Source organism: Passer domesticus, chromosome 3 (genome assembly GCF_036417665.1).
Source record: "Passer domesticus isolate bPasDom1 chromosome 3, bPasDom1.hap1, whole genome shotgun sequence".
Classification (NCBI taxonomy): domain Eukaryota; kingdom Metazoa; phylum Chordata; class Aves; order Passeriformes; family Passeridae; genus Passer; species Passer domesticus.
In genome coordinates, this window is record NC_087476.1 from 117,446,711 (window position 1) to 117,471,514 (window position 24,804).

General features: G+C 37.2%; 1 protein-coding gene across 6 annotated transcripts in view; it reads left to right on the forward strand.

The window, feature by feature from the left end:
• TASP1 (taspase 1) overlaps positions 1–24,804 on the forward strand; it is a 78,132-nt gene that overhangs the window by 42,079 nt on the left and 11,249 nt on the right. For all 6 annotated transcript variants that reach the window (XR_010359591.1, XM_064415423.1, XM_064415421.1 and 3 more), the window contains 3 exons: positions 11,128–11,238; positions 20,327–20,437; positions 23,984–24,057. Coding sequence is in view for 5 of the 6 variants with exons in the window: in XM_064415423.1 (XP_064271493.1) it covers positions 11,128–11,238; positions 20,327–20,437; positions 23,984–24,057 (296 nt within the window). In the remaining variant the exon portion in view is untranslated. The remainder of the gene's footprint in view (positions 1–11,127; positions 11,239–20,326; positions 20,438–23,983; positions 24,058–24,804) is intronic.

Consider the following 24,804-nt stretch of genomic DNA (forward strand, 5'->3'; position numbering starts at 1 on the left):
CTTTCTTTCTATGCTTGTGTATTATTTGAAGAAATCTTGGATCTTCTGTTGGCTCTGTTGCTGCTGGGAGGCTTCCTGCTTTCTCCTCTTCAGGAAGGATTTGGTATTAGCTCTTACGCCTTTTAGCAAGTTGTTTCTTAAATATTTTTGGCTATTTTTATCATGTTTTTTGTGCTGAATGTGCCAAAGGTGGTGGTTCTGTACTGGTTTGGGCATGACTTCAACTTTTTGCACGGTAATTTCATACCTCTAACAGTCACTTGACCATGTTGTTTGAACACAGTGTCTTTGGTGGTTTTGGGTTTTTTTTTGGTGGTTTTTTTTTGGCTTTTCAAAAGTTACTTCAAGGTTTACAAAACACAGCATATTGTAAAACTCATATTTTATGGTTATAGCTTAACAGGAACCGAGACAACTGAAATCAAAAGATGGAGATTTTCTAAAGACACAGTGGGGGAGATGGTGAAACTTAGGAATGACTGTGAGTTTAAGGGGCCCTAAATCCAAGGTTTATTCACTAAGTCTCAGTCTAAAATTCAGTTTCTGTGTAAACAAGTAAAGCCTTTCTGATTTCTTTCCCATCAACTTTTGGAGACGATGTATAAACTCTGAATTATATTAAAATTAATATTTTGGTTGGGAAAAAATGGTTATGGGACTTTATTGGCAGCTGAAGGATAAACATGAGAGGAATTTAAGTATCTCCAAAGCAGTATTAAAATTCAAGAAATTCAAAGAATGTGTTGGGGGCACACCCAAAGTACCTGGACAACCTGAACTGTGACATCTGGTAACAGTGCAGGGGCCATTCCATGCAGGAAGGATAGTGGAGATGGAGTGAAAGCTTCTTGAATGAGATGAGCATGACCAATGGCCTTTATTTAGTATAAATGTAATTAACAGCTAAACTGGGTTTTGGATCAACGTAGTAGAAGCCAAATCTGTGGTGTTTAAAAGCTTTTCCATGCATGTGTGCACACAGACACAAACAAAACAGGATCCCCTTTAAGCCCCCCCGCCACCTCCCCACAAAAAGAGGCCAGAACACTTGTAAGGCTGCTTGGAGCTCTTTAGTGGGTGTTTTTTGCTGGTATAGGAATGTAAACACAGGAAGATGGGTATTATTTGGAGGGAAAACATTTGTGAACAAAACCCAGCCACAGGAAAAGCAATAGTCCATTTTTTGGCTGTACTTGAAGAAAAAATTTCTTATTTTTTCCTGAGCATAATAAGAATCAAAGACTTTGTGTATATTCTTCTCATTCAAAATAATATCAAGTGTGACACTGAATTTCCTACTCAGTTGGAATATTTGTGATTATTGTGAATATTCATTCACTAACTGTGCCAAAGTAATACTGCTGGTGTAAGAGGCAGGCTGTATCTTTCCTGAGAGATAAGTTGAGAAATACTAATTCTCTTTGGATATGCAGAACCTTAACAATAAAAATAAATATAAAGTTATAGTAACAGCTAATGCAGGACACTTTGAATATTAAAACCAAGTGGAATTTTTGAGTGGAAGTGTAGAGACTGAAAATGATGTCTTGCATTTCTTTCATCTTAACAACAGCAGGAAATAGAAAGCATACAAAGGATGAGTGTGTTTTGTGTCTAGGTACCAGCCATTGAAGCCAGCAAACCTTTAATATTGCATTTCTGAAGATAGAAAGTCTTGCATTATTTACAAAATGCAGAAATTTTGCGACACAAAGCTGCAAAATCTCCAGCTTTTACTAAAATTTATTTGAAGAGACTATTTGATACAAGAAAGGCACATAGGTTATCCTAGGGAGATTTGAAAATACAACCTAATTTATGATCCCAAAGAAGGAGTAGAAGCTTGACATATGATGAAGTCATTTAGAAAAATTAAGGATGCTAACAAACATAATTTGGTTTCAGGGCTGAGCCAGAGCTGTGTTTTGTTGAGAAGATACAACAAGGGATGTCAGATTTCTGGAAAGACCAGATTTATTTACGAGGTGTAGTTGAGGATTCTGTCTGGGAGAAGTCTCCTAGTCATGTCTAGCTCTTCTCTGCTGCACAGAATCTTTTCTTGAATGGAATGAAAATCAGATAGAGAAAACAGCATTGTTTAAGGAATACGTGTACAAACTGTATTTATTCTGTGTAAAACTTCCTTGCCAGTTTCTTGTGTTGGTGAATTGACAAAGACCCTAAAAAACTGTTAGGGTCTCATGACAAAAGCAGTGGCCTCTGATCTCATAAAGGCATGTTAGAGATTAGATCACAATACTTTAAAAGCTGTGTTGGATATACATTTGTAGACATAATGCATCATTCCTAGAAGGATAAATAGCACACTTTGTGTTTTGAAGAATCACAGAATTGCTTAGTTTGAAAGGAACCTCTGGAGGTCTAGTCCAGCCCCCTGCTCAAGGAGGTTTCTCTTGTTTTTGAAATCAATGTCAATAAGGGAATTAATATATTCACTTTTCCTTGCCCTACCTTTTCCTGCTCAAATTGTGTTCACATCTGTTGTTCTTTGCAGTCCATTGGGTGTTTTATGGGTGATTTTACAGGCACTATGGAATAGGATGGAATAGGAATGACACCTGTGCAGAGATGGGCTGTGGTTGTTAAATTGTTTGTTGAGTTATGCCCTCAGCCAGCATTTTTGGTCTCCTTTTGGCAACCACTGATGTGTAGATTCCTACTTGAAGACTCCTTTTGCAAGCAAACCACAGTGATGTGCAAATCTACAGAGTAAATACTTTTCAGGGAATCTTTAATGCAAATAAATTGACTTGTAATGCATAACTTGGGCTTTGTGATTTCTTTTTGCTGAGGGCAGTAATGGCTGTGTTAGGATCCTGTGAGTGAATACCTGGCCAGTGCTGTTTTGTAGAACCATGGAACATTTTGGGTTGGAAGGACCTTAATGGATGGAACCCCTCTGTCCTGGGCAGGGATACCTTCTCCTCCAGACCAGGTTGCTCAGGGCTCCATCCAGCCTGGCCTCGAACAGTTCCAGCAATGGGGCATCCACAGTTTGTCTGAGCAGCTTGTGCCAGTGAATTACATTTATAACGTGATGATAAAGCTTGCTTCAAACTTTTCATGTGTTGCTAGCCTTTATATAACACACAAGTGCAGCATTGTCTGTCTGGCCTGTCCTTCTGAGTCCATGCTCCCAATGTCCAGAGGAATTTCCCATGCAAATCTTGTATTCTGTACAGATTGTTTGAGATACACTGTGTGAGATAGGTATTATGATACAATTAATCTCTTTGTAGACACTTCTATTATCTCTCAAAATCAGTCTGGTCCTGTAAGATTTGGGGAATAAGAGGTAATTTAATGCATCACAGATGAAGCAAATGGAGAAGAGTTACGTCATTGTTACTGTGAACCAGGGTGTAGGGTGGAGGAAGGGGAGGTCTATCTCCAGACAGATCAGTATTTACCTGTGAGTGAATATTTCTGTCAAGAGTTCATTCAGCCTGTGTGTCCAGATGCAGTTGTGAGGATTCAGTGCTGTAGCATGTGGTGTGTGAGCTAACTCAGCACCACCATGAGTCTGGGAGAAGAGAAAGGAAGCCCAAGGCAGAAATGATTTGTGGGAATGGTAGCATGGAGGAGCTAATCAATAAAACACAGTTCTGCAGTGTTCACAGCTAGGGGTTTGTCCTCAGAATGATCACAATGGTTGATTGAATTGCCTTTGGAAAGCTTGCTGGGAAGCAGAACTGGATGGATACAATAACCAGAGGGCTTATTGCCTCTTGAAATTTTAATTGGACTTGGTATTATAATATCTGTGGGGCTTGAAGGTGCACAGGCTTGTGGAAGTTGTAGCTTCCTTTAGTTAGCAAACTCGTAAGCTACTGACATACTTTCTTCCCTGTAGGTTTTATATGGCAGAAGTGATGTAGTTTGGAGAGGTGTAGGGTTTTTACAGAGATCAGAAGCAGCAAAGCTTCTGAGGAAGGCCTAGGAAAAAGTGTTTGCTTCTTTCTTTACAGTTTAACTGAAATTAATCTTTCAAAATGTATTAAATGTAATAAAGAATGTGAAAAGTACATCCTCTTTAAGGGACCTGCGTTTTTTCTTCATTCTAACCTCTCTTGCAGATACATCTCAAATTCTTTTTGTTCATAGTAACTCAAACAAAAGCTTTTAAAATAAATTATCTGCCATTTAGCACTATTTAGAACTTAGAATGCCAAATGAATGAGTCCTTATCTCTCTAACAATTTTTTTTCTTATCTGTAAAATTGTAGAAAAGCTGAATAAGTTGTTTTTGGAGTGATTTTAGTTTATTTTTCCCATATTAAAACTCAGAGACGTGTTTTCCTACCTTTCCTTAGAGAAGGTTCTTTAGACATGAGTGTGTCTGCATGTTGAATTTCTTTTGTTATCTTTGAAACCTGCCCAAATTTTCTAAAGTTTCAACCTTTTGGAAAATTTCCATTGCATTTTCTTAGTAGGTAAATCATCTAAGGATATTCTGTCTGCAGCAGGAATGTGCTCCATGGAGCCCTCTAGGATCAATGCTTTAGGAATTGGACAGGACTTTGTTTGCAGGTGTTTTTTCTGGCAGTAGGTCAGTAATTTAAAAATTTCCCCTGCTAGTATGAAGACAAGATACAGCAGATGATAGGAGAAAAAAAAACCCTAAAATGATGTTATTTTAATATAACACTGTAGTGCATTCTGCTAGACTGCAATATTTTGTCTTTTGAGAATTATGCATTAATTTTTTTTCAATATGTATCTACCTGTATCAGTGTCTTGCCAATGAATATTTTTATTGTACTGTCTTTTGTTTTTTAAGTCACTGTCATGCAAGGTTTTAGTCAGATCTTTCTAGAGATGCTGGAAATGACGAGCAGAGCTTACTGAAATACAGGTTTCACAGTGTTTCCATTAGGCATAACTAGAAGTTATCCAGGAAATAGAGCACAAATAGTAGTTCTTTAACCTGTTAGCTGATACTTGAGGACTACTATTGAACTGAAAATAACATCAAAGCTTAACAGGACAGGAACAACAGGGCCAGGTTCAGACTCTGCTGCATAGAATCCATGATACAATACAGATAACCTGTAACTTCTGTCTTCAGCTTCTGTAAAGCAAAGAGTCATACTTTGGCAGTAGAGTAAACTAGATGAATTTTTCCATTCTTGACTGTATATGAGCAATGCAAGTTTCCATTCTGTACTCCTTTAAAACAAGTTCCAACACTATTTGTTGAGGTACTGTGTGTTTCATAGCTAGACAGGCTCCTGCAGCCTGTCAAAGCTCCACAAGCTCTCTGCTTGTGGCTCACAGAAAGCAAACTCGATTTTCATTTCTCCTTCCATTCAACAGGAGCCTCTTTCATGTCTGAAAATTGAAAACGCGTGTTTTTCAGTGTGGTGCATGGATGTGTGTGTATGTGTGTGTGTGTGTGTGTGTGTGCCCTCTGGCACACCTGTTTCTAATTTCCTGACTTGAAAGCATCTCCCATCAAAAGAAGCAGAAAAACAATTTCTCTCTGACATGCTGCTCGGAGGCCCTGGCTTTGCACAAGGCTTTCCTTTCGTTTGCCATCTTGGTTCCATTGGAGGAGCATTATAAGATGCAGAGCACACATTGTATGGGATGTTCAGCTTATATTGTGCTGGGTTCTTTCCCCTCTTGTTGTGGTTATTTCAAGCATTAGAAGTCTTCTTGAGAAGTCACTATGCTGAGGAAAAAAACCCAGTGATTTAGTCCTTAGTTTCTTGCATGAAATTCAAATGAAAGATCCAAGTCTGTAGCAACTTGAGGTTTGTGTATCCTGTGAATTGGATATTAGTTACTGTTTGGTACAGAAACATTAACATTTAAAAATTATAGCTCAGATTTCTTACCTTTTTTCAGAATTGTATGCAATATAAAATAGTATCTAATATAATACCTAAAAGTTGAAGATGTTAACAATCTTTAAAAATAAACCCAAGAACATCACAACCCCTCCTTCCCCCTGGTAACATGGTTGTTATGAAAGTTGTGCATAGGCTAACTGACAAATTACTGCTGAAGGAGTAACTGATACATCCAGAACAGCTAAATTATAGTAGGATAACATAAGAAAAAGAGACTATGAAGAAAAAAGGTTGTATATTCCTAGACTGTTCTTGTGCAATTTGTGTAGTAATCAATGAGGAGTATTTGAATTGGAGGTAAAAGTGTATTATTATCAGAAATTACACATTTCAGTACCCACAGAAAAGGGAAGTTCTGTTTCACTGTTGGTCTGTCTGTCAGTTTGAAAGAAAAAGTGTATTAAAAGTGTATTGTGTCATAATCCAAGATATGTGTCTCTGAAAATCAGTGTTGGTGTTTCTGTATGATCTTCAAGTGATTTTGTATATGATCTTCAAGTAATTTTCAGGCAGGAATAGAAGCTTCTGATTGAAGGCAGGTTTTCTGGGATATTTGAGAATTTTGTTTGGGTTTGTAGTTTGTTTACAAAATCAAGGTGTTGTGGCTATTAAGCCTCATTCTTCTTTCCTTCCCTTGTCATAGAAGTCTGTTGCCATCAATGCCTGGAGCCTTTAGGAATCTGTGTATTCTCTCCCTTTAATCTAGGAAGCTAGAAACTTGCATCAAAATATGAGTCTGTTTCTGTTTATTTTTTGTAGGATCTTCGAGTGGTTTGGGTTGGGAGGGACCTTAAAGATCAGACCTTAAAGTTCCTGCCATGGGCAGGAACACCTTCCACTAGAACAGAGCTCCATCCAGCTTGGCCAGGAACACTTCCAGGGATGGCACATTCAGAACTTCCCTGGGCAACCGGTTCCAGTATCTTACCACCCTCATAGTGCCCTCCAGTGCTGTAACCTCATTGTAGAAGGTCACTAAATTTGTCAGGCATGATTTATCAAAATAGTCTCTATAAACTCTTTGTTTTCTGTAAAAGCACTTTTGCCTTTGCCAGAAGCAATCCTAGAGGAAGGCAGTTAATTGTTGTCCCTGCAAACATGGACAGCAGCAGTTCCAACAGTAGTTTTTTTGTCAGTAGACGAGTTGCAAGTAGGCAACATGGTGTTTGCAGAATATTACTGTGTTAGGAAAATAATTTGTTTACTATATGAAAGTTATTTCAGTGTGAAGCTCTAATTTAACCCAGTAAATTTTTCCAACTAGTCATCTGCATTTGAGTCACTCATGTGTGAAGTCTTAGGGAAGCATTTGTCTGTCATTGCAAAATATTCATCTCTGAAATATAATGAGCTTCAGGATACTGAAGAAGTCATCATCATAACTGGGAAAGGATAATAAAATGATTTTAACTCTGTTTACAAGAAAGTTACTAAAACAAATGTATTTGAGACTTTAATGTAGAATTGGAAAATTCTTAGTGGGAGTTCTCTTGGTTTGGTTGTACTTGGTAGTACTATTCCGTGAAAGAAATGCCAAATGTGTTAACACTTGCAGTTAAATGTAGTATAATGTGAGATAGTTAAACACATTAATCAGATTTACGTTTTCATCAACTTGTGTGCATGATTTGGAAATGTGTTTAAGTAGCTTTCACTGAAATTGCTGTCTTGAGTAATTTTAATACAATTTTTTGTAAGTTGGCTAATGCTGGCAGTTAGACTAAAGTGAGTGGAACTATAAATTTGAACCCACAACTTTATATTGTAAGTTACAAGTCAGTTTTGATTGCTCTAGGAATATATCCAATAATTTTGTGCCTAGTCCTAGTATTATCTACAGTGTGTCCCCTGTTCAAGGCTATACAGACATATAGATCTGCTAAACCTGCAAGAAATTTGGTTCTGACTTCAGATAATAGAAAGTGCAGTTCTTTTTCTTAGCCTGTATCTGGTCAAAGTATGTGACAGACTGCTTAGGGTTTTTTTTCATTCTTCAAAAATAGATGTTCCTACATCAAAAACTACAGTAACAAATTTTTCTTTTGCAAATGGGAGAATTGTTTTCCTTAGTTATCTGTCCCTGCAGACTGCCAGTAAGTGAAGTGCTGAAAGATTTTTACATACACTGCCAGCAGCAGTCTGTAAGTTTGTTGCCTTATAGGTTGACATAAATATGACAAAAAGAAATGACTTTGTCTGTGGGGATGTAGAGATGTGTGATGTGTTAGTAGAATTTCAAAGCTGCTTTCCTTATGGTTGATCCTGGATGGGGATGTGGGCTGCAGCTGTTCTTAACCCATATTAAGTTTTCTCTCTCTGAATTTTTTTTGGAGCAGACTTGATGTTATGGGAACTCTTCAATAAAGTCATTCTCTTGGGGGGGAAATAGCATTACACGTCATGCTAAAAAATGGCCATTGTTTTTTTTTTTAATTCCAATTGAGGAAATACTTGAAAATTGTGAAGTAATAACATCTGGTTTTATTACTTGATGCACTCAAGATACATGGGCTCACTCTGATTTCTGTGTCTCATTTGTTTGATTCTTCTTCTAAGTCCCCTGCTTCTTATTCATATAGTTATATTTAAAGCTGTTACATGTTACATAGTAGGAGGTTTTTTCAAGAAAAAAAACCCCAGCTTTCTCAGTTATTGCTGGAGCATATGCCTGTTTAGTTTTATTCTTTACAGCAAAACTTCACAGTGATTAAAGTTTCCTAGTTATAAAAAAGTGATGTCCATGTTGTGATCTATGGGTGAAATGCATCTTGTGGGGTTTTTTCATGTTCTTCATCCATCACTTTGGAATAAATAGTAGGTAACTCACAGTTCTGTTGTGGACAGAAGCTTCAGAGTGTGGGTGTAATGAGGCAAATGAATAGACAGACCCTGCTGTAAGCAGATGCTGAGGTTGCTGTATTGCATGAGCATCATGAAGATTATCTCCTAACCAGGACACTTCTCTCATGAACACTTTTTCCCTTGTGCCCTCTAGAACGACTTCCCTTGGCTGTGCAATTGTTGTAGTATTTTGGCTCTTTCATTTTCCTCTAAATTTGTGACTGGATTTTACTCAGTCTGTTTGCTATACAAAGAATTTTTTGTGTTTCTGTTGTGCCAATTGTATGTAGATTCAATGCCAAAGCATCCCACTTCAAACAACTCATTTTTGCTGAATTGTATTAATCAGGAGACACTTTTCATTAGCAGGGACACATAACTGAAGACCAAGGTATTTTTGTGAAAATTGAACGTAGCAGGATTTTGGGACATGTGTACACAATTTTTCAGCAATCTGGTCTCTGGGCTGATTCTCTGACCTCTAATGCATCCATAGTGCTCTAGAGGGCGTTGTTTGGTTGGGGTTTTTTTTGGTTGTTGTTTGTTTTGGTATGGTTTGGTTTTTTGTTTGTTTTTTTGGTTGGTTTTTGGGGGGGGGAGGGGTTTGAGGTATTTTTTTTTAATCTTGAAAATGAGGGTGTAATTTTTTTTTCCCCGTTCTATATTAGCAATTGAAGAACAGTGAAAACTCACTGTGCATTTAAGGGGAAGGGTATAATTGTGTGTCAAGTAGGCAGAGAGGGAGATTCTTTGAGAAGGTTCCCATGTTAGGGTTTTAAAATGGTGAGAAGAACTAGAAAGCAGTCTGTGAGTCACTGCAGCACACAGTGCCAGACCTGCCAACGTGTTTGTGCCCTGTTGTACCCTCACCAGTCAGTGCTCAGCATATGCACAGTGAGGAGAGACTCAGCAGGCTGCACTGGAGCCACTTTGGGTTGGGTGTAATTATTAAATTTTTCTTTATGCCACATCTAGGCTGGCTTCAGCCAGTGTCTGTGCTCTGGGCTTGTTAGTGCTTCCAGTAAAGTGCGAGTTACCCGTGGAGACTGAGCTGCCTTTGTCTGAAGCCAGCCTAGGTCTGGTGTCTCACCAGCTCCAGCTCCCTGCCACTTGGAAGCAACTAGATTGTTTCCAGCCATAAATTTGTTTCTGGAGGCTGTGTAGGTGTATTTATGTAGTTCTGTATCTGAGCTAATAAGTCCAACTGTATTATAGCAGATTTTTTTTTTATTATTATTCCAGTGCTTACATCATCTTGCTGTATTTAATGAGAAATATGCTAAAAATATTTATATATAATAGTGAATGCACTGTATCTCAGTTCTCTCTGTATATTCTGGTGTCTAAAGCTGTTTTAGGTCCTGATAAGTTACAAATCTGAACAGAATGTGGCCACTTACATTTAGTATTTTGAGATCATTGTTACCTTGCAACTCTACGTTAGTTGTGGTTTATTCTTTCCTAACTGGATAAAACAATTCACCTGGCTCTTGGTTAAACCTCTTCTAGCTGCTTTGTCTGCTTCCCTGCCATTAAGAAAAAATGTCAACAAACAAGAGGTATAAGTAGTGTGATGACCTTGGTCTATATGGAGAAGGTGTCTGCAGTGAATTTTCTGTCCAACAACCCCAGCTGGTCCAGTAAACATTCATGGTGCCATTTGCTGCAGCTGTATGTCCCAAAGCACAGTACAGGAAGGGAAAAGGTGTAGGAGAAAAAAAGAGCAGGTGTGAAAGTGTTCCTACAGAACAAGAGTAGCAGTAATGACCTGCTTGTCTTCAAAAATAGGTTTCAGGGGATAGGTACAGAAAGCACTGAGGCAATAAGTGATTGTTTGCAGAAGCTTTTTAGTTTCTTAAGGACAAACCTTTAAAAATTAAAGGAATTTGTATTAGGAGTCTGGTGACCAGCCACTTTGGCAAAAAAGCATGGCTGAATTCATGTTTTCCTTTATTGCAAAAAGACTGAATCAGATGGAATGAGTAGAAAATTGTCATGCAAAAGGAGTTACTGTGCCACTGAAGTTGTTCTCAATTTGAAGAGTTGCATGCAATCATTCCCAGGAGGATGATTAGTAAGCGGATTCTATCTGGATAGAGGTAGTCAGAGACAGCGTTGCTGTTTCTTTCTGTAATTTTTGTTTAATTTTTGTTTGGTTTATGACTTTGTGGAGTTAAAATTTCAGGAAAGTTGTGAGAAGACCACTGACTTGAATTTTTGAGTGACTTTGTGTCAACCTTTTTAAAAAACAAAAATGTGCGGCAGAACCTTGTCCTTTGCATCACTATGAAGAAGCTGTCATCATTTTGCATCATCATAGCCAAATTGATATGATGATATAAATTAATTACAGTGTTTCTTCAAAGTGATATCTGTATTTTGACTATTCCCAATCTTAATATTCCTTTAGGTTGTGGAGAGCACCTTGTCCGGACCATACTGGCCAGAGAATGTTCGTGTGCTTTGCAGACAGAGGATGCCCACCAAGCTCTCCTAGAGACTATGCAAAACAAATTTATTGGTAAGTACATGGCCCAAATTGCCTAAATGCAAGTTAGCTGAAAATGCAAGTAACTCTATCAGAGATATTTATTCCTGTGATTTCTTCTGAAGCTTTGTGCTGCAGTTGGCTTCAGATTTAGTCTTGTGTTACATCTGAAAAATGTTAAACTACAGAAGAATATATTAGGATATTTAAAGGAAAACCCTTGGAAATACCTCAATTGTTATGTGAGTCATAGAATACCCGGAGAGGTTTGAAGAAAGAATTTCCTGTCTGAATCATGGGTTGTGGTGTACAGTTGCATATTTTAGAATTGATGGGTTAGGAGGATTAGTAAAAATTATTCACCATGTTAACCCTTTTAAAAATAGTAGACCTCAAAACCATTTCTTGCTCTAATTAAATGCTTTGGACAGGCAGATTCTGGTTTGCTATTTGCATAATAAAAATAATTTCTTGGAAAAGTGAAATACACTTGTTAAAAAAAATTTATTTGATTTAAGAGAATTGTGTAATATATCTTCAGTTTTTTGTAAATATAGATATTTTTTTCTTTCCTCAAATCCTAAGCAAAATATGAAAGTGGATTTTTAAAATAACAATAAAATCTTGCCCTTTTGAAAATTCCAGTGAAGCTTCTGGCATATATGTTGACTTACAGTGTTTTCATAACCCCTTAAAATTTTGCAAGCTTTAGAATCTACAGACAATTTTCGTCTTGAAAATTTCTTATGGACAACATAATACTTGGGCACTGTTTCCAGAACTCCTTTTGTGATACTTTAGAGGGGCATATACACAGCTTTTGGGGTCCCAGGGACTGTTACCTTTGGTCTTGGCAAGCAGTGCATGGCAACTTCCTGATTTCTTTTTCTAGTGTTGAATCCATGTTAGGTTCTGCTTCTGACATTTGACTGTTTGAAGGGAAGTCACCTTTGCATTGGAAGACTTCACTTGATAATCTGCTGCTGTATTGTGGTCATTTCTTGGTGTTGTAAGAGTGCAGAACATTCTGTGTGTTCCCCAAAAAGATTCTAATCCAAGCAGCAAAAATGCAGCTTTTTATATTTAATCACTCATTCCGGTGCATAGTGGAACAAAATTAGAAGTTTGTGTACCCAAAAGAACGTTTAAGAAGGGTGCTTATGATAGCTTTGCTAATTTCTAACCCGCTTTGTAGATGTTGTATGGAAGCAGCCTAACTTTAGGAAAGTCAAATCTTTAGTTCATACTCTTAAAATTTATTCTGCTATTTTTTCTAAGAGTGCTAAAAGCAAGTCCAAATTGTATGTAGCCTTCTGCAATTTCATATTAATGCATGTACACAGACAAGATGGAAAGTTACTAATGAAGTAATTCATAGAGACTGGCTGATAAAAGCCCAAAATTTAAATTGTTTTAGTTAAAGGTGCCTTCTTTGACTTGCATTGAGTTTTCTGGGTTTTCTTTGTTAGGTTTGGTAATGGTTAGCAAAAAACCAGCAATTCTCGTTTTGCTGTTTAATGCAAATGTATTTTGCCACCACTTTGCATATTAAAGTGAACTGGCTCCTGTGTGATGTATGCATTGTGTTCTTTAGTGGAAATGTAAAAATGTTTCTGTTGGAGATAAGAGCCTATTAAATGCTGCTGAAGAATTTGTTACACCTGAACTATCAATTGCAGAGAAAGAGGAGCTGCACAGACAGAGGTACCAGGATGTCAGTGTGATGTATTATTGCCTTGGGGAAACACTAAGCCCAGCTAGACAGCAGAAAGTGAAAGGAGTGAGAGACAGGATTAAATAATGCTCTTCATGAAAAGAAAATTTGAAAGAAATTGTAGTATCTGCTCAGTTATACTCAGTAGTATCTCAGTTATATTCTGGGCAGTGCCTATATGGGGAAAGAAGACACTGCCCCCTTTGTTTTTTGTGTAGGTGAAATGCTTGGATTAGAAAACATAAAATTGAGTTTGTGCTCAGTCCTGTGAATGAAGACTGAGGGAGAAAAACATCAAAATCCAGATACATCTTGCTGGTTGTATGTGACATGGTATTGAGTTTGTAGCTGGTAGAGAAATTTTGGCCATCTTGGCAATTCTGGAGATAGAATGCAAAGTTACATGTGGCAAATACAGTGCAACAGTTAAAAACATGCATTACACTTTAAAATGTTGGGTTTATACTAAATAGGTTTTTTTGCTGTGACTTTTCGTAAGTGATGTGCTAGTTCATAGCCCAGGATGTGTGGTATGGTGCATAATTCCTTACTGTGAAACATCAGGATAAAATGGGGTAATAAAATGGGGTAACCATCCTTGCTGGTGGCATGGATGCTTCCCTGGCCTCCCTTAGAGCCTTGCTTTGTGGTCTTGTCAAACTGTTACCATAATTAAAATGGACCAAGGCATTGGGAAAAACCCAGCCTTTAACAAAGCTGAGCTAGAATGTTTTATCAGAAGTCAAAATGTGTGTTACTTGTATCAGAGGAATGAACAGCTGATTTTGGCAGTTGCCATCAGATTGGTGCTTCCTGTTTACAGGATTCTCTGAGTCTCTGCAGAGTCCTGGGAATCCTTCCAGCTAGGGAATGCCTGGCTTAGACAGTGAGTGCTGTTTAAACAGCAGGTGATGAGCAAACTCATGTCAGATGTGCTTCTCTCATCCTTTCTCAGAGCCAGCTTACTGTGGAGAATGTACAACTGATGGTTGAATGAGAGGTGAGAGAAATTAAATATAGACTTTTTGTAAATGGAATGGGCACCATATCTTTAGTTAGAGAGTACAGAAGGTTTGGTTCACAGTTAAAGAATGGTGTTCTGTAAACACAAGTACCTTCCAGACAGAAGAAGGGAGGATTTTGTTACTCATCATTCCTTTCAAATGCAGCCAAGTTTGTGTTTGTAGACTCTAATGTAGACTTAGAGTAAATATTTGTGTCATCTCATTGGCAGGAAATCTGGGCTCTTAACAATGGCAGCGTTACCAATGGTACTTTAGAATTTCTTATGAAGTATTAGAAAATAATGAGCTGAAAGACATAGTTGGAATCTGATATTTGTTCTTTCCTTAGTGGAGATGAGTTTCTCTAGTCTTGCATTTTTAAATTGCGCTTCAGTTGAGTGAAGTCTGCAGCAAGGTAATAGCAGAAGAATAATGCTGACACTTTCTCTTCTAGAAATTTAGTATCAAAATCCTCTCTTCTGAGCAGGATTTTGGACATCTAGGAATCACAGAAAATGAATTTACTGATTACTGGTTATGCTTGCTGGGGAGGAAAAAGCCTCATACTTCAACAGTAACAAGACTGTGACTGGCATTGCACAGTGTTATAGTTACTTTATAGTACATTAGAGTTTCTTTTGGTGCTGTATCACTCGAAGCTTTGTAGTATCCTTTGTGGTTTTCTAGCAGAGGAAACAAACTATAGAAGCATTATTATGCTTCTCCATGACACAGAGAGAAAGATTTCAGAAGAGAATGAAGTGATCCTGAAGTTTCATAAACACAACGTGGTGATGTTCCACAAGGATTTGTATAGGTCTTCCCTATGCGTCTGCATGTCAAAACTTTGGGATTTTTTGGGTCTGTGGTATCCTCAGCTATTTCATTTCTTAAAATCTTACCTGTAAAGTTTTGAAGTGGAGGTGTTTTCTCTTGCAGCTTCTTTAAAAATTCAATATAGATGTTGTAACTTAATGTATCGTGAAATACAGATACCTCTGACTTGAGACAGCGTGTGCTTAAACATTCACCACATAATGGTGCATTAAATGAAAAGCAGGCTCATTTAGTGCTTATTATATTTGGAGTTTAGTGGGATACATAGCAGAAGCAGAGTGGCCAACAGCTTCACTTCCACCACGCTCTGTACACAAGCTGACAGTCCAGTGGCCGAGGTGATCTGTACACTGTTGACCTGCAAAGGTCAGAGTTTCACTCACACGGTGCACAAGAAGGTTTAGAATTGTTTAACTGCCCTCTGTTAAAACTGGGGGATGCTGAAGCACTTTATTGGTTACACCACACCACAGTCAGTGTTTAGACCCAAGTTCTAAGCCTTTGAAAGCTGATGTAAACAATGAAGCTGGTAATGGTTTCTCTGCTATGGAGGAGTATGAATGTAGAACATCTGATGAGCAGCTGGTTCATCCTTCAGCTGGGTAAGTGTAAATAAAACACTTCATTTACAGCTTTGTGTTGAATCTGTGCTGGAATGTTTCTGTGCAGTAACTACAAATGAGGGACAAAAAGCACAGGATCAGAAGTGAACAACTTCATTCCCATGATTTGGAAGAAACAACCTTCATCACAGGAGAGCTTTAATTTCCAAGAGATGCCAAAGGAAAAGTGTTCTTCACTTGTAACTCTCCTCCTCCAGAGCAAGGCTGAATGTTGAGGCCATTATTTGCTTTAACACTTGCAGAACTCTCAGTACTGTCTCTGATCAGCAGCTGAACCTGGGTCATGGTATTCAGCTCTGGCTGCTCTTGCAGAACTTCATGGGATCAGGGAATGTGGAGTAGCTGTGATGACCTGCTTGCTTGTTTTTGAGAGACCACTGCTACAGATTAATAACATACAAAGTACATAAATAAAAATGTAGTGATGCTTTCTGTATGTCACCTAGCAATAACAGAGTAGTTGAGCTTTGAAGGAGAGAAATGTGTTTTGTAAAATGTAGTTTTGTGACTAGGGAAGGTAAGGATTTGACCAAAACTAATGAAATATGAGGTTTGTTTGGTTTTGTCTTACCCCTTCTCTCTGCTGTGGCCAGTCAGTGGTAACATTATTAGTTAATGATGCAGTTGGAGTTTTACTTTGGATTTTTCATCCCACATTCCTCAGTGTTATGCCAATGTAACTGGGAAAGGAACACTGAGCTTCATGAGACTTAAAATTATATTTAAAGCCCCAGGTTTTTTGTAATTTTGTCATTAGCAAGATATTACATCAAAGATTTGTCCAGCAATTCTGTTTTATTGCAGTGGAAAACAATATTTTTGGGTAGTAGCCATATTTTTGTTTTGTTTTATTTTAACTAAATTTTGAATTTGTATAGGAAAACCTGTCTCTCTGAAAAGAACAGAGAGAGCAAAAATGGTGTAGGAGCTGGGAGCCAGATCACTTTTTCCTTCTAATGAGAAACCATTCTTCCTTTAATATACATGTCAGTATTTTAGTTCCACTTTTTCTCCTCCTCTTGAAATACTAATTAAATGTATATTGAAAAAAGTAATTACCTATATTGTTATTTTTTACAAAAGTCTGCTCTGTTATTCTTTTTCTCAATGGATTGGCTGTAGCAAAATGAGTTTTAGAACTAAATTAATGAAATATGTTCCTAACCTTTGAATTCACAGTGTTTTGAGAACAATCAAATTAATTCATGTGTGTGGTACGTGGATTCTCTTTAAAAATAAAGTATAATACTGCTTTTGTACCATTATTTTTCAGATTCAGTGATGGATGCATAGCATTCAGCTATCTGGAGTTTTGCTTACTGTAGACCTACTCATTTGCACTGTCTAGTTTGTTAAAATACACTCTTTATCATAATTGTAATCATCATCAGTAGGGCCAGATATCTAGAAAGACCCTTGTTTAAAAAAGGTATTATATTTGAATCCCTCTTTTAATATTTTTGAAAAATTGCTTTAACAGCAAAATAAGTAACTTTTAAACAATATGTTTTTCAGCATGTATTTAATTTGGCTCAGGGTCTGATTTTTAAGAGCAGAGAAACAGCCTAAATTTACTGTAATGTAGCATACTGTAATATTATTATTGGAGGCAACTCATTTTTGACGTTTCTTAGAGGTTGATTCTCCACAACTTAGGCAGTGAATTGGAGACATAAACTGTATTGTTGCTGATTTTGCACTGAGATGATTCAGCTGAACTTGCTGCTGAAGGCATCTGGGATGGGTGAGGGTGGAGTCACACATTTGCTTCTGATGTTTCTGGGAATGGCAGCCTTCAACAGAAACAGGGAAGCAGGGTGGCCCTTGGAAGTGGCGTGGGTGGGAAGATCCTGAATCTTTGCAGGGTAGTGCAAGTGACTGTGTCTGTGTCTTCATTTGCTGCTTGTGTTTGGAGATGGAAACAAGGGGTATGTTCTTTTTCAGACTTCTCCCACTATTCCAGAATGATGCTCATTCTCCAGCTGATGATGAAGTGATGTAGAAGATCAAAAGGGCAAGCAAGGCTATGTTTTTGTGTGTAGGAGATATAATGTCTCCCATAATCCTTGCTTTGTTTGTGTGACACAATTTTTTAAAGACATTTGGTTCAATACTTCATTCAAATTACCTGCTAAAAGTCACTTTAAGTAATTTTATTCATCTCACACCAGTAGTACTGTTACAAAGTTAGTGCTGTGTGACCTGGTTTCATGTTGCATAACCAACATTTCTTCTTAGTCCAAGGCCCCAACCAGTGTCATTCTTAAAGAAGTCAGTGTCTTGCCCCTCTATTATTTTTTATGGATGCTGAAGTGAAGACTTTTTTCACATTTTTATCAGGTGCTGTTAAGTTAACCCTCTTCTGGAGTTTTCCAGTTGCAGTAGGGTGGCAGTGTACTTCACCAAAGGCTGAATTAATACAGTCAGTTTTCCAACTTTTGAGTGGTCTTCAAAGCCTTTGAGTTTTTGTGGACTGGTAATAAAGCTTCCATGGTGCGTAATCATTGAAGGAAGTAATTTGTTCAGAAAACAATTGTGTACGTACTTGGGGCAGTATAATGGACACCATGTTTAATGTCAATAAATAAATGCTATTTATGCTGACAGAATTGGGGCTCTCACTTGTCCATGTAGAGGTTGAGCATCTTTTTGGATGAAGTTGTAAGCTGAAGACTTACTCTTATGTGCTTGACACTCAAATTTTAAATTACTTATTTAAACCCTTTTTCAAAAAAAACACTTGCTTTGAGTGATTGGGGTTTTTTTATTCTGTGTTTCGCTGAAAATGAATATTTTGTTATTGCAAAGAAATCCCTGTAGAAGTGGAAGTTTTTTGATGGAAATGCAGTGTTACATGTTCTGCTGCAGAGACTCTGCATGGAAAGAAATATACTGCTAAGCCTTGTGAAATTTCAAAAGACCATATACAAGTTACTCAGATTGCTGACAGTTTGATCAGTCATGATGGCATAGTTGACAAAAATACTGGGAAAATGATGAAATATGTAATTAGCTTATTTACAGACTTCCCTTTCATCTATTTTTTTTCAGAGTGTGGGAGAAACAAAATCCCTAAAATAAGTGATTAAACTAATGGAAGCATTTCTAGAACCAGACTTCAGTGGAACCAACTCTATAAACTGTAATCAGTAGTTGCTGTCTGGTATTATGTGCATTTATACAGTCCCAGTGTTTTACTGTGGCCTCGAAAATGCTGTCTGCTGTGAACGCTGTTAGCTGGCTGTGTTCTGATGAAGTAGAACATTTTTAGCCATTGTAATTAAAGAGATAATTAATATTTTTCACTAGAACCTTGGAAAAATCTTTCATAGCCCTTGAAAGGGAAGGAGAAACTGCTTATTAAGAAGAAACCAGAGCTTTTTCTGTCTTTTTGTAATGACTTTTTGCCACAACTTAGAGAGCTTAGACTTTTCACCATGCCTTAGAGCCTAAATAATTTGTGCAGTTTAGTGTAAGATTAGGTCTGCAGACCAAGTTCAGGTAGAGGCATTGCCTTTGAAGTGCCTGATTTTGACTTGGGTGGTAAAATTCTTCACAACTTTCCAAGCCTTGTGTTTCTATTTTAACCAAACATATTTTCCTGTTTTATCTACTACTTTATCATGGGCTGGATTCTTGTTTCACAGGGACTTGGTCACAGTCAGTGAGTAATACAGGAGATGTATTACTAGGTGTAAATAGTAATAGTTCTTTTACAAAGCAAGTGGCACTTTAAAGATAATGATCTGTTTGCATTAGATCAAATAAGATACTACTGTTTATTAAACATACTGCATTTATTATTTTCCTGCAATGTGGGCTTCTGTTGCAGTGGCCACCTTGTATCATTTTTCAAGGTGGCTGCTCTAATGTTTAGAGAAAACACAATAAAGCTTTTAGTTTTCCTTATGGTAATGCTCAAAGTTGTTTTTTATTGGGCTGTTTTGTTGTTATTTGCATTAAAGGAGTAATTTTAATCATACAAACAGCTGTGGGCAAGTTAAAGGAGGCTAATGAATAGATCTGCTCTAAAGTTCTAGTGGCTGGCAAATTACAGTGTCTGTGCACTAATTTATTTAAAAGAAAGAATTGAAAAGAATTACATTAAATTGCTGTTGCAATTGTATGTTCAATTTTAAATGACAGTATAATGCAGATGTGAAACTAGGATGTCTATGGGCCTAAGTGCACAAACGTGATTAATTTTGTGGCTCAAGAAATTTAAAATTGTATGTAAATTATACCATTGTTTCCACATTTAAAGCAATAGGAATCTTATTTCAAATTGCAAACCAGAGAAAAAATACTTAGGCTTGGTTCAGCTATCTTTAAAGCTTTTCCAGCTTCTTATAGAAGACTTTTATATCCTATGTTGTAAATTAACAACAGAGGATCCACTGTAAAAAGGATGTGCTTGAGCTTTTCTGTTAATGTTCATCAAACAGCAAGGCAGACAGTATAGCAGTTTGATAATGCCTCTGTACATAGGCCTTTAAATCAGCAAAGATGAATAAACTGTAAAAATGACCTAAATTTTCTTGATTTTTTAGATATGTCTTTATATAATCTATAAAATAGAAAGAGCTAAATATCGAGTCACAACTTTTTTTCAACTTGATACTCCATTTTTCATGATTATATTTTCCTTGATCCATCCAAATTACATTTGAGTTTTGCACGTGAAAATGTATTTTTAATGTTTTTGTTTTATTCCATGTAGCTCTTGATTGCTGGTGAATTAGTAGATTAATGTTCCAGAAAATTATTCTTCTGAAACACTAGGAAAAAGAGAATTGATGCTTTTGTAAAAGCACTGTTGAATCTGTCAATCTTTTCAACCCTTAGTGACAAGATTAAAGGGAAAAGGCAGAAAGTCTAATTAAAAAAAAAAGCCCAAGAAATTGTTCCTATTGCAAGTAATTCTCCCCAATGATTTTGGCCAGGTTCACCTTTCCTAGCCAATGAAGATGGTGTTCTCGGAGGTGTGATTGTTCTCCGCTCCTGCAGGTGTTCAGCAGAGCAAGAATCCTCACAGGAAAAGCCAACTTTACTAGGTAAGGAATTCTTACTCATTTTAATTTAAAATGAAGGGCGAAGTGAAATCTCTGTGCATGTTTGAAAGCCACAGAGAAAACAAAAAGGAATTGACATTGAAATAATAAAAATCTAGAAAGTGAAATAGGGAACAAACAAGGCTAATGTTAAAAAACTCCAGAAAAGAGCATTCTTTCTGACTCATTATTTCTAAGCAGGATTGTCATTCAGAGGATTGTGTGGGATCCTTCTACACCTATAGTATGGATACAGTAGTTGCTTGTGGTGAGGTGAGATGTGTTCCTCATAGGAAAAATTTAATTTATAGCTGGGAGTAGTGCATGTAGCTGTTTACTGCTTCTCATTAGCTTATTTGTGAAAAATGCTTTCTAAAAAGTTTTTTTTATTCCTCCTTTTTGCAGAAGAAAATGTGTGAATTTGGAGAATGCATTTAAAATCTGTAAGGAAAGTTGTTTATGGTTGCTTATTCTTGGTAATGGCCAGGAGAATTGGTTTAGATAAGTCCCAGTTACTATTTGCATTTGCACCAAACAGGACTTTCTGCTGCTCATACTGAAATCATCTGAACTTTGCCTCTACCTGTAGCTGTCTGGTTCCAAAAGGGCTTTGCATCCCTTCATCCTTGTTTCTGTCCTGGAAACACAACCCCTCTCTTGCTGCTTTATGGCAGAAAAGTGTATTATGGAAAACTGTCCCGTGGTTTGTGTGGGAGAAACAGATGGGAACTGAAGGCTGTAGACTGTGAGCAGAACAGGGTGGAAATACAACCCTGAGACAGTAAGGCCTCTCTGAGGGAAGGAATTTGGGATTGGGGGCATATGAATTACTTCAGGATGGCACTTGTGCCATCTCCTTTCCTGTGGTGCTCCGTAGATGTGCAGCTATGCGTGTTTTTATTGGGGTCACATTGACCTGTCTTTACCAGAGTTAAAGTGTTTTTTCTTTGTATAATACTCTGCTTTATTATTATTTACCCAATTGTGACATTATCTAGTGCAACAGCATCCTGCAACATAAATTCTATCCTTAAAAAAAGAGTTAAGAAAATGAAAATACAAGTCTGATTAAGTAAGAACAGACAAGATCAACATAACCTTCAAATTCCCGAGATTTGGAAGGGAGAGAATTTTTTCTATTCATTTAATGCTTGTCATTCATGTAAGAGAACATGTTCTATTAATGAAGATGTGGAATTTTTTCCTCAAAAATTAATTTATAAAATCCCCATATATTGTACAACATAAATAAAGACTATTTGTCCATTGAGTCTTGGTTTTCTTTCCACTGAAAGAACAGGGATTGATTGTAACACAGTACTTTTTCTGTACCATGGAAATTCCCTACCTTATAATGAAGGCAGAGATAATACACAATTAAACATATTAAACATATGTAGTATTTGTGTTGTTTGAACTGAAAATAAGTTGGTTAATACTGAAAAACTTCATGCATAGAATAAAGGACTCTCATGTATTTGTTACAGGGATCATCTTTATTTATTTATTTTTAATATTGAAAAAAATGGCAAGAAAGTGACTTATTAAATGGTTGAAAATATAGTTATCTGAGGATATTTCACATGTAATTTAGAATTTTCAGTATGGTTCACTACCTATAATGTCTAACAATAATTAAGTTTTGTGCTAGTACAGGCTGCTTTCAGTAGTTTTCAAAGGCAAAGGTATAATACTTTGAGGGTATTTGTTCTGAACTGTTTCTCAGCTACTCAAAATTGAAAGATGAGATTAAATTTGTCTTTCAAGAATGCTTTCACTGGCAGTGGAGCCTTTGGGGTGCCACAGAGAGGCTGGGCCCCTGCAACACACACTGATTGTGCTGGATATGTTTCACTCTGTGAAAGCTTTAGATTCACCTTTGGTGGTATCAGTCACAAATCTGTTATGGGGGAGCAGAGCACACCCCTCGATGAAGTTCATTTTTCTTTTATGATGATATCTGCATATCTGTCAGAACCTTCATGTCTTGCTGGGATCATCTAACATTTGATCTCCTGCTCTGGTTTAATTGCTATGCAAGGAGATGTGGTTCAAAGGATAAGTGTGCTCAGCAGGCTGTGACCTTCATCAGCCACGTTAAAGGAATGTGGGGAACAGGAATGAGTAAAGGTTGTAAACCCATTAAATGATGATTTTTTTGCAGTATGTGAAAGTCACTCTGAAAAGAAATATGTGGAAGTGTCTGTTCAAGGCATCTTGTGTAATTCATGTAAGACACCTCCCATAATCCAGAGAAAGAATTTGTGCCTCAGTGCATTTTTAAAGCCTTTTACAGAATTCTGTGAAATGCCTTAAATTCTGATCAGCTATTTTTTTTTCCTTTCCCCCCTTCCAAATTATGACCTTTATGAATACAAAGAAAAATGATGATGACAGAGAGCCGGAAGAAAAAAGTGTGGCAATTTATAAAGCTCCACTGACAGAGAGCTGAAGATATGAATAATGTGCTCTTTGTCTGAATTTTTTGTTGCAGCTGAGTAGGAGTGTGTTTGTGTACATAAAGATACCTGCATATGTATCAGGCAATTAAAGACTACTGGAACAGCCTGTTAACAGTTGATAAATCAGAACACTCAGACTTCAGGACAGCACCTTACTGGATTAACCGGCATTAACAATACTTGTGAGCAGCAATTAGTTTTCTCAATCATTATCACTGCAAGCATGACAGTTGGTCTCTAGCACAAATATCCTGAATTAGCTGTGAGTGCAGTACCAGAGAGTTGGTGTTGTATATCTGGTGCTGGAAGTCCAGGTAATCAGACCTGGGAGTGCTTTGCTAGGGGTTTCTTCTTCATCTTTCTTTCCTCTCTCACCTTTAGTGCTCCTTACACTCTCCACAAAAAAAAAAGGGAGTGTTTGCATCTGCTGTTGTATTTCAGCATACTTTTGAATCCAGAACTTCCTCTAATTTTGCCAGAAGTCTTTCTTATTGTGCATGTTACTCTGTTTCCATCACACACCTTTCCTTTTTCTGCAGGATAATTTTGCTTTACCAGATGTCTTTCCTGCCTGATCTATATCTTCAATTCCCATATTGCAGACTTGACTATTTCTGCATGTTTGCCTGGGTCCTGCTTGGGCAGCTAAGCCACAAATCCCCCTTCACCTGTTGATAGTAGTCCATCTGGCTTTATGCTGGTGCAGGGTGCTTTTGTCTGGGTTCAAGGTGGGCAAATTCAAGTTCTGCCAGCTTTTACTGATGGGTGGAACAGGCCACTGATTTAGAGGTTGGTCCAGTTTTTAACTGCAATTGGAGTTGATGTATTTCTCATCTTGGAGGCTCCATATCATGGAAGTAACATTTTCATTCTGGGTAATAGCTCTGCAGTGTGTGACTGCAAATACTCAGGAAAATCTTGTTGGTTTGATAGCTGTTTCTTTTGAGATTTAATTGCTCAGGTAAGTAGTTTTTGGTCTTTGTTTTTTATCCTTGCTGTATTTGTTCCTCAAGACACAGTCTTGTTAAATTGCATCTTGTATTTTAAACCAAGGCTTTTTTGTAACTTCTTGCATTTTCCTTTATAGTGGAATTTCTGTGGAGCCATACAACAGAGAGCATGTGTGTTGGATACATGTCTGCACAGGATGGCAAAGCTAAGGTAAGCCATCAGGAATAGGCTGTAATACAGTTGGATGGCTGCAGAAGCTAAGGAGAATTGGAATTAATGATAATGAAATATGTAAAAAACTTCTTTCTCTAAGAGAACAGAGGAAGAAATGGCTGCTAAACAGTTAAATGTGTCAATTGATTAGGCATTTCTGATTTCTTTTTTTAATTGCAGCAGTTAACAACCCTATACTAACATATGTTCCCTGTCAGGATAAGGTGCCATGAATACATGTCCATTCCCTCTGCTGACACTATTTGTATTTGAATAGCTTTATTCATCTTGATTCAGTTATGCTGGTACCATATTTTTCTGTGGGCATGTCTTCCTTTGAATAAAGCAATTGCACCATCAAGGAAGATATAAAACAAACTTCAAACAAGTTCCTGGAATACCCTCTGTGATAAATAATTCTAGTATTACCATCCATATTTTCAGTTTCTTGAGGCCTTATAATTGATTTTTAATGAGAGAAATATTATGTTAAATTTGAATTTAACAGTGAAAACTGGAGAATTCTGTCACATCATGATCAAGGAGTAGTGATTAAGTAGATGAGCCATCTATTCTTTAGGAAAATGGCATGGAAGGGACTAAAAGGAGGGAACTGTTGTGTAGCAACTTGAGCATTTAGGAGATATGTTTGGAGAACAGGAATGAACATGGGAGAATCTGCCAGCAGAGACTGTAATGGCTTTTGTAGACATTAATGCAAAGGGGGTTTGTGACCAAGGTAAT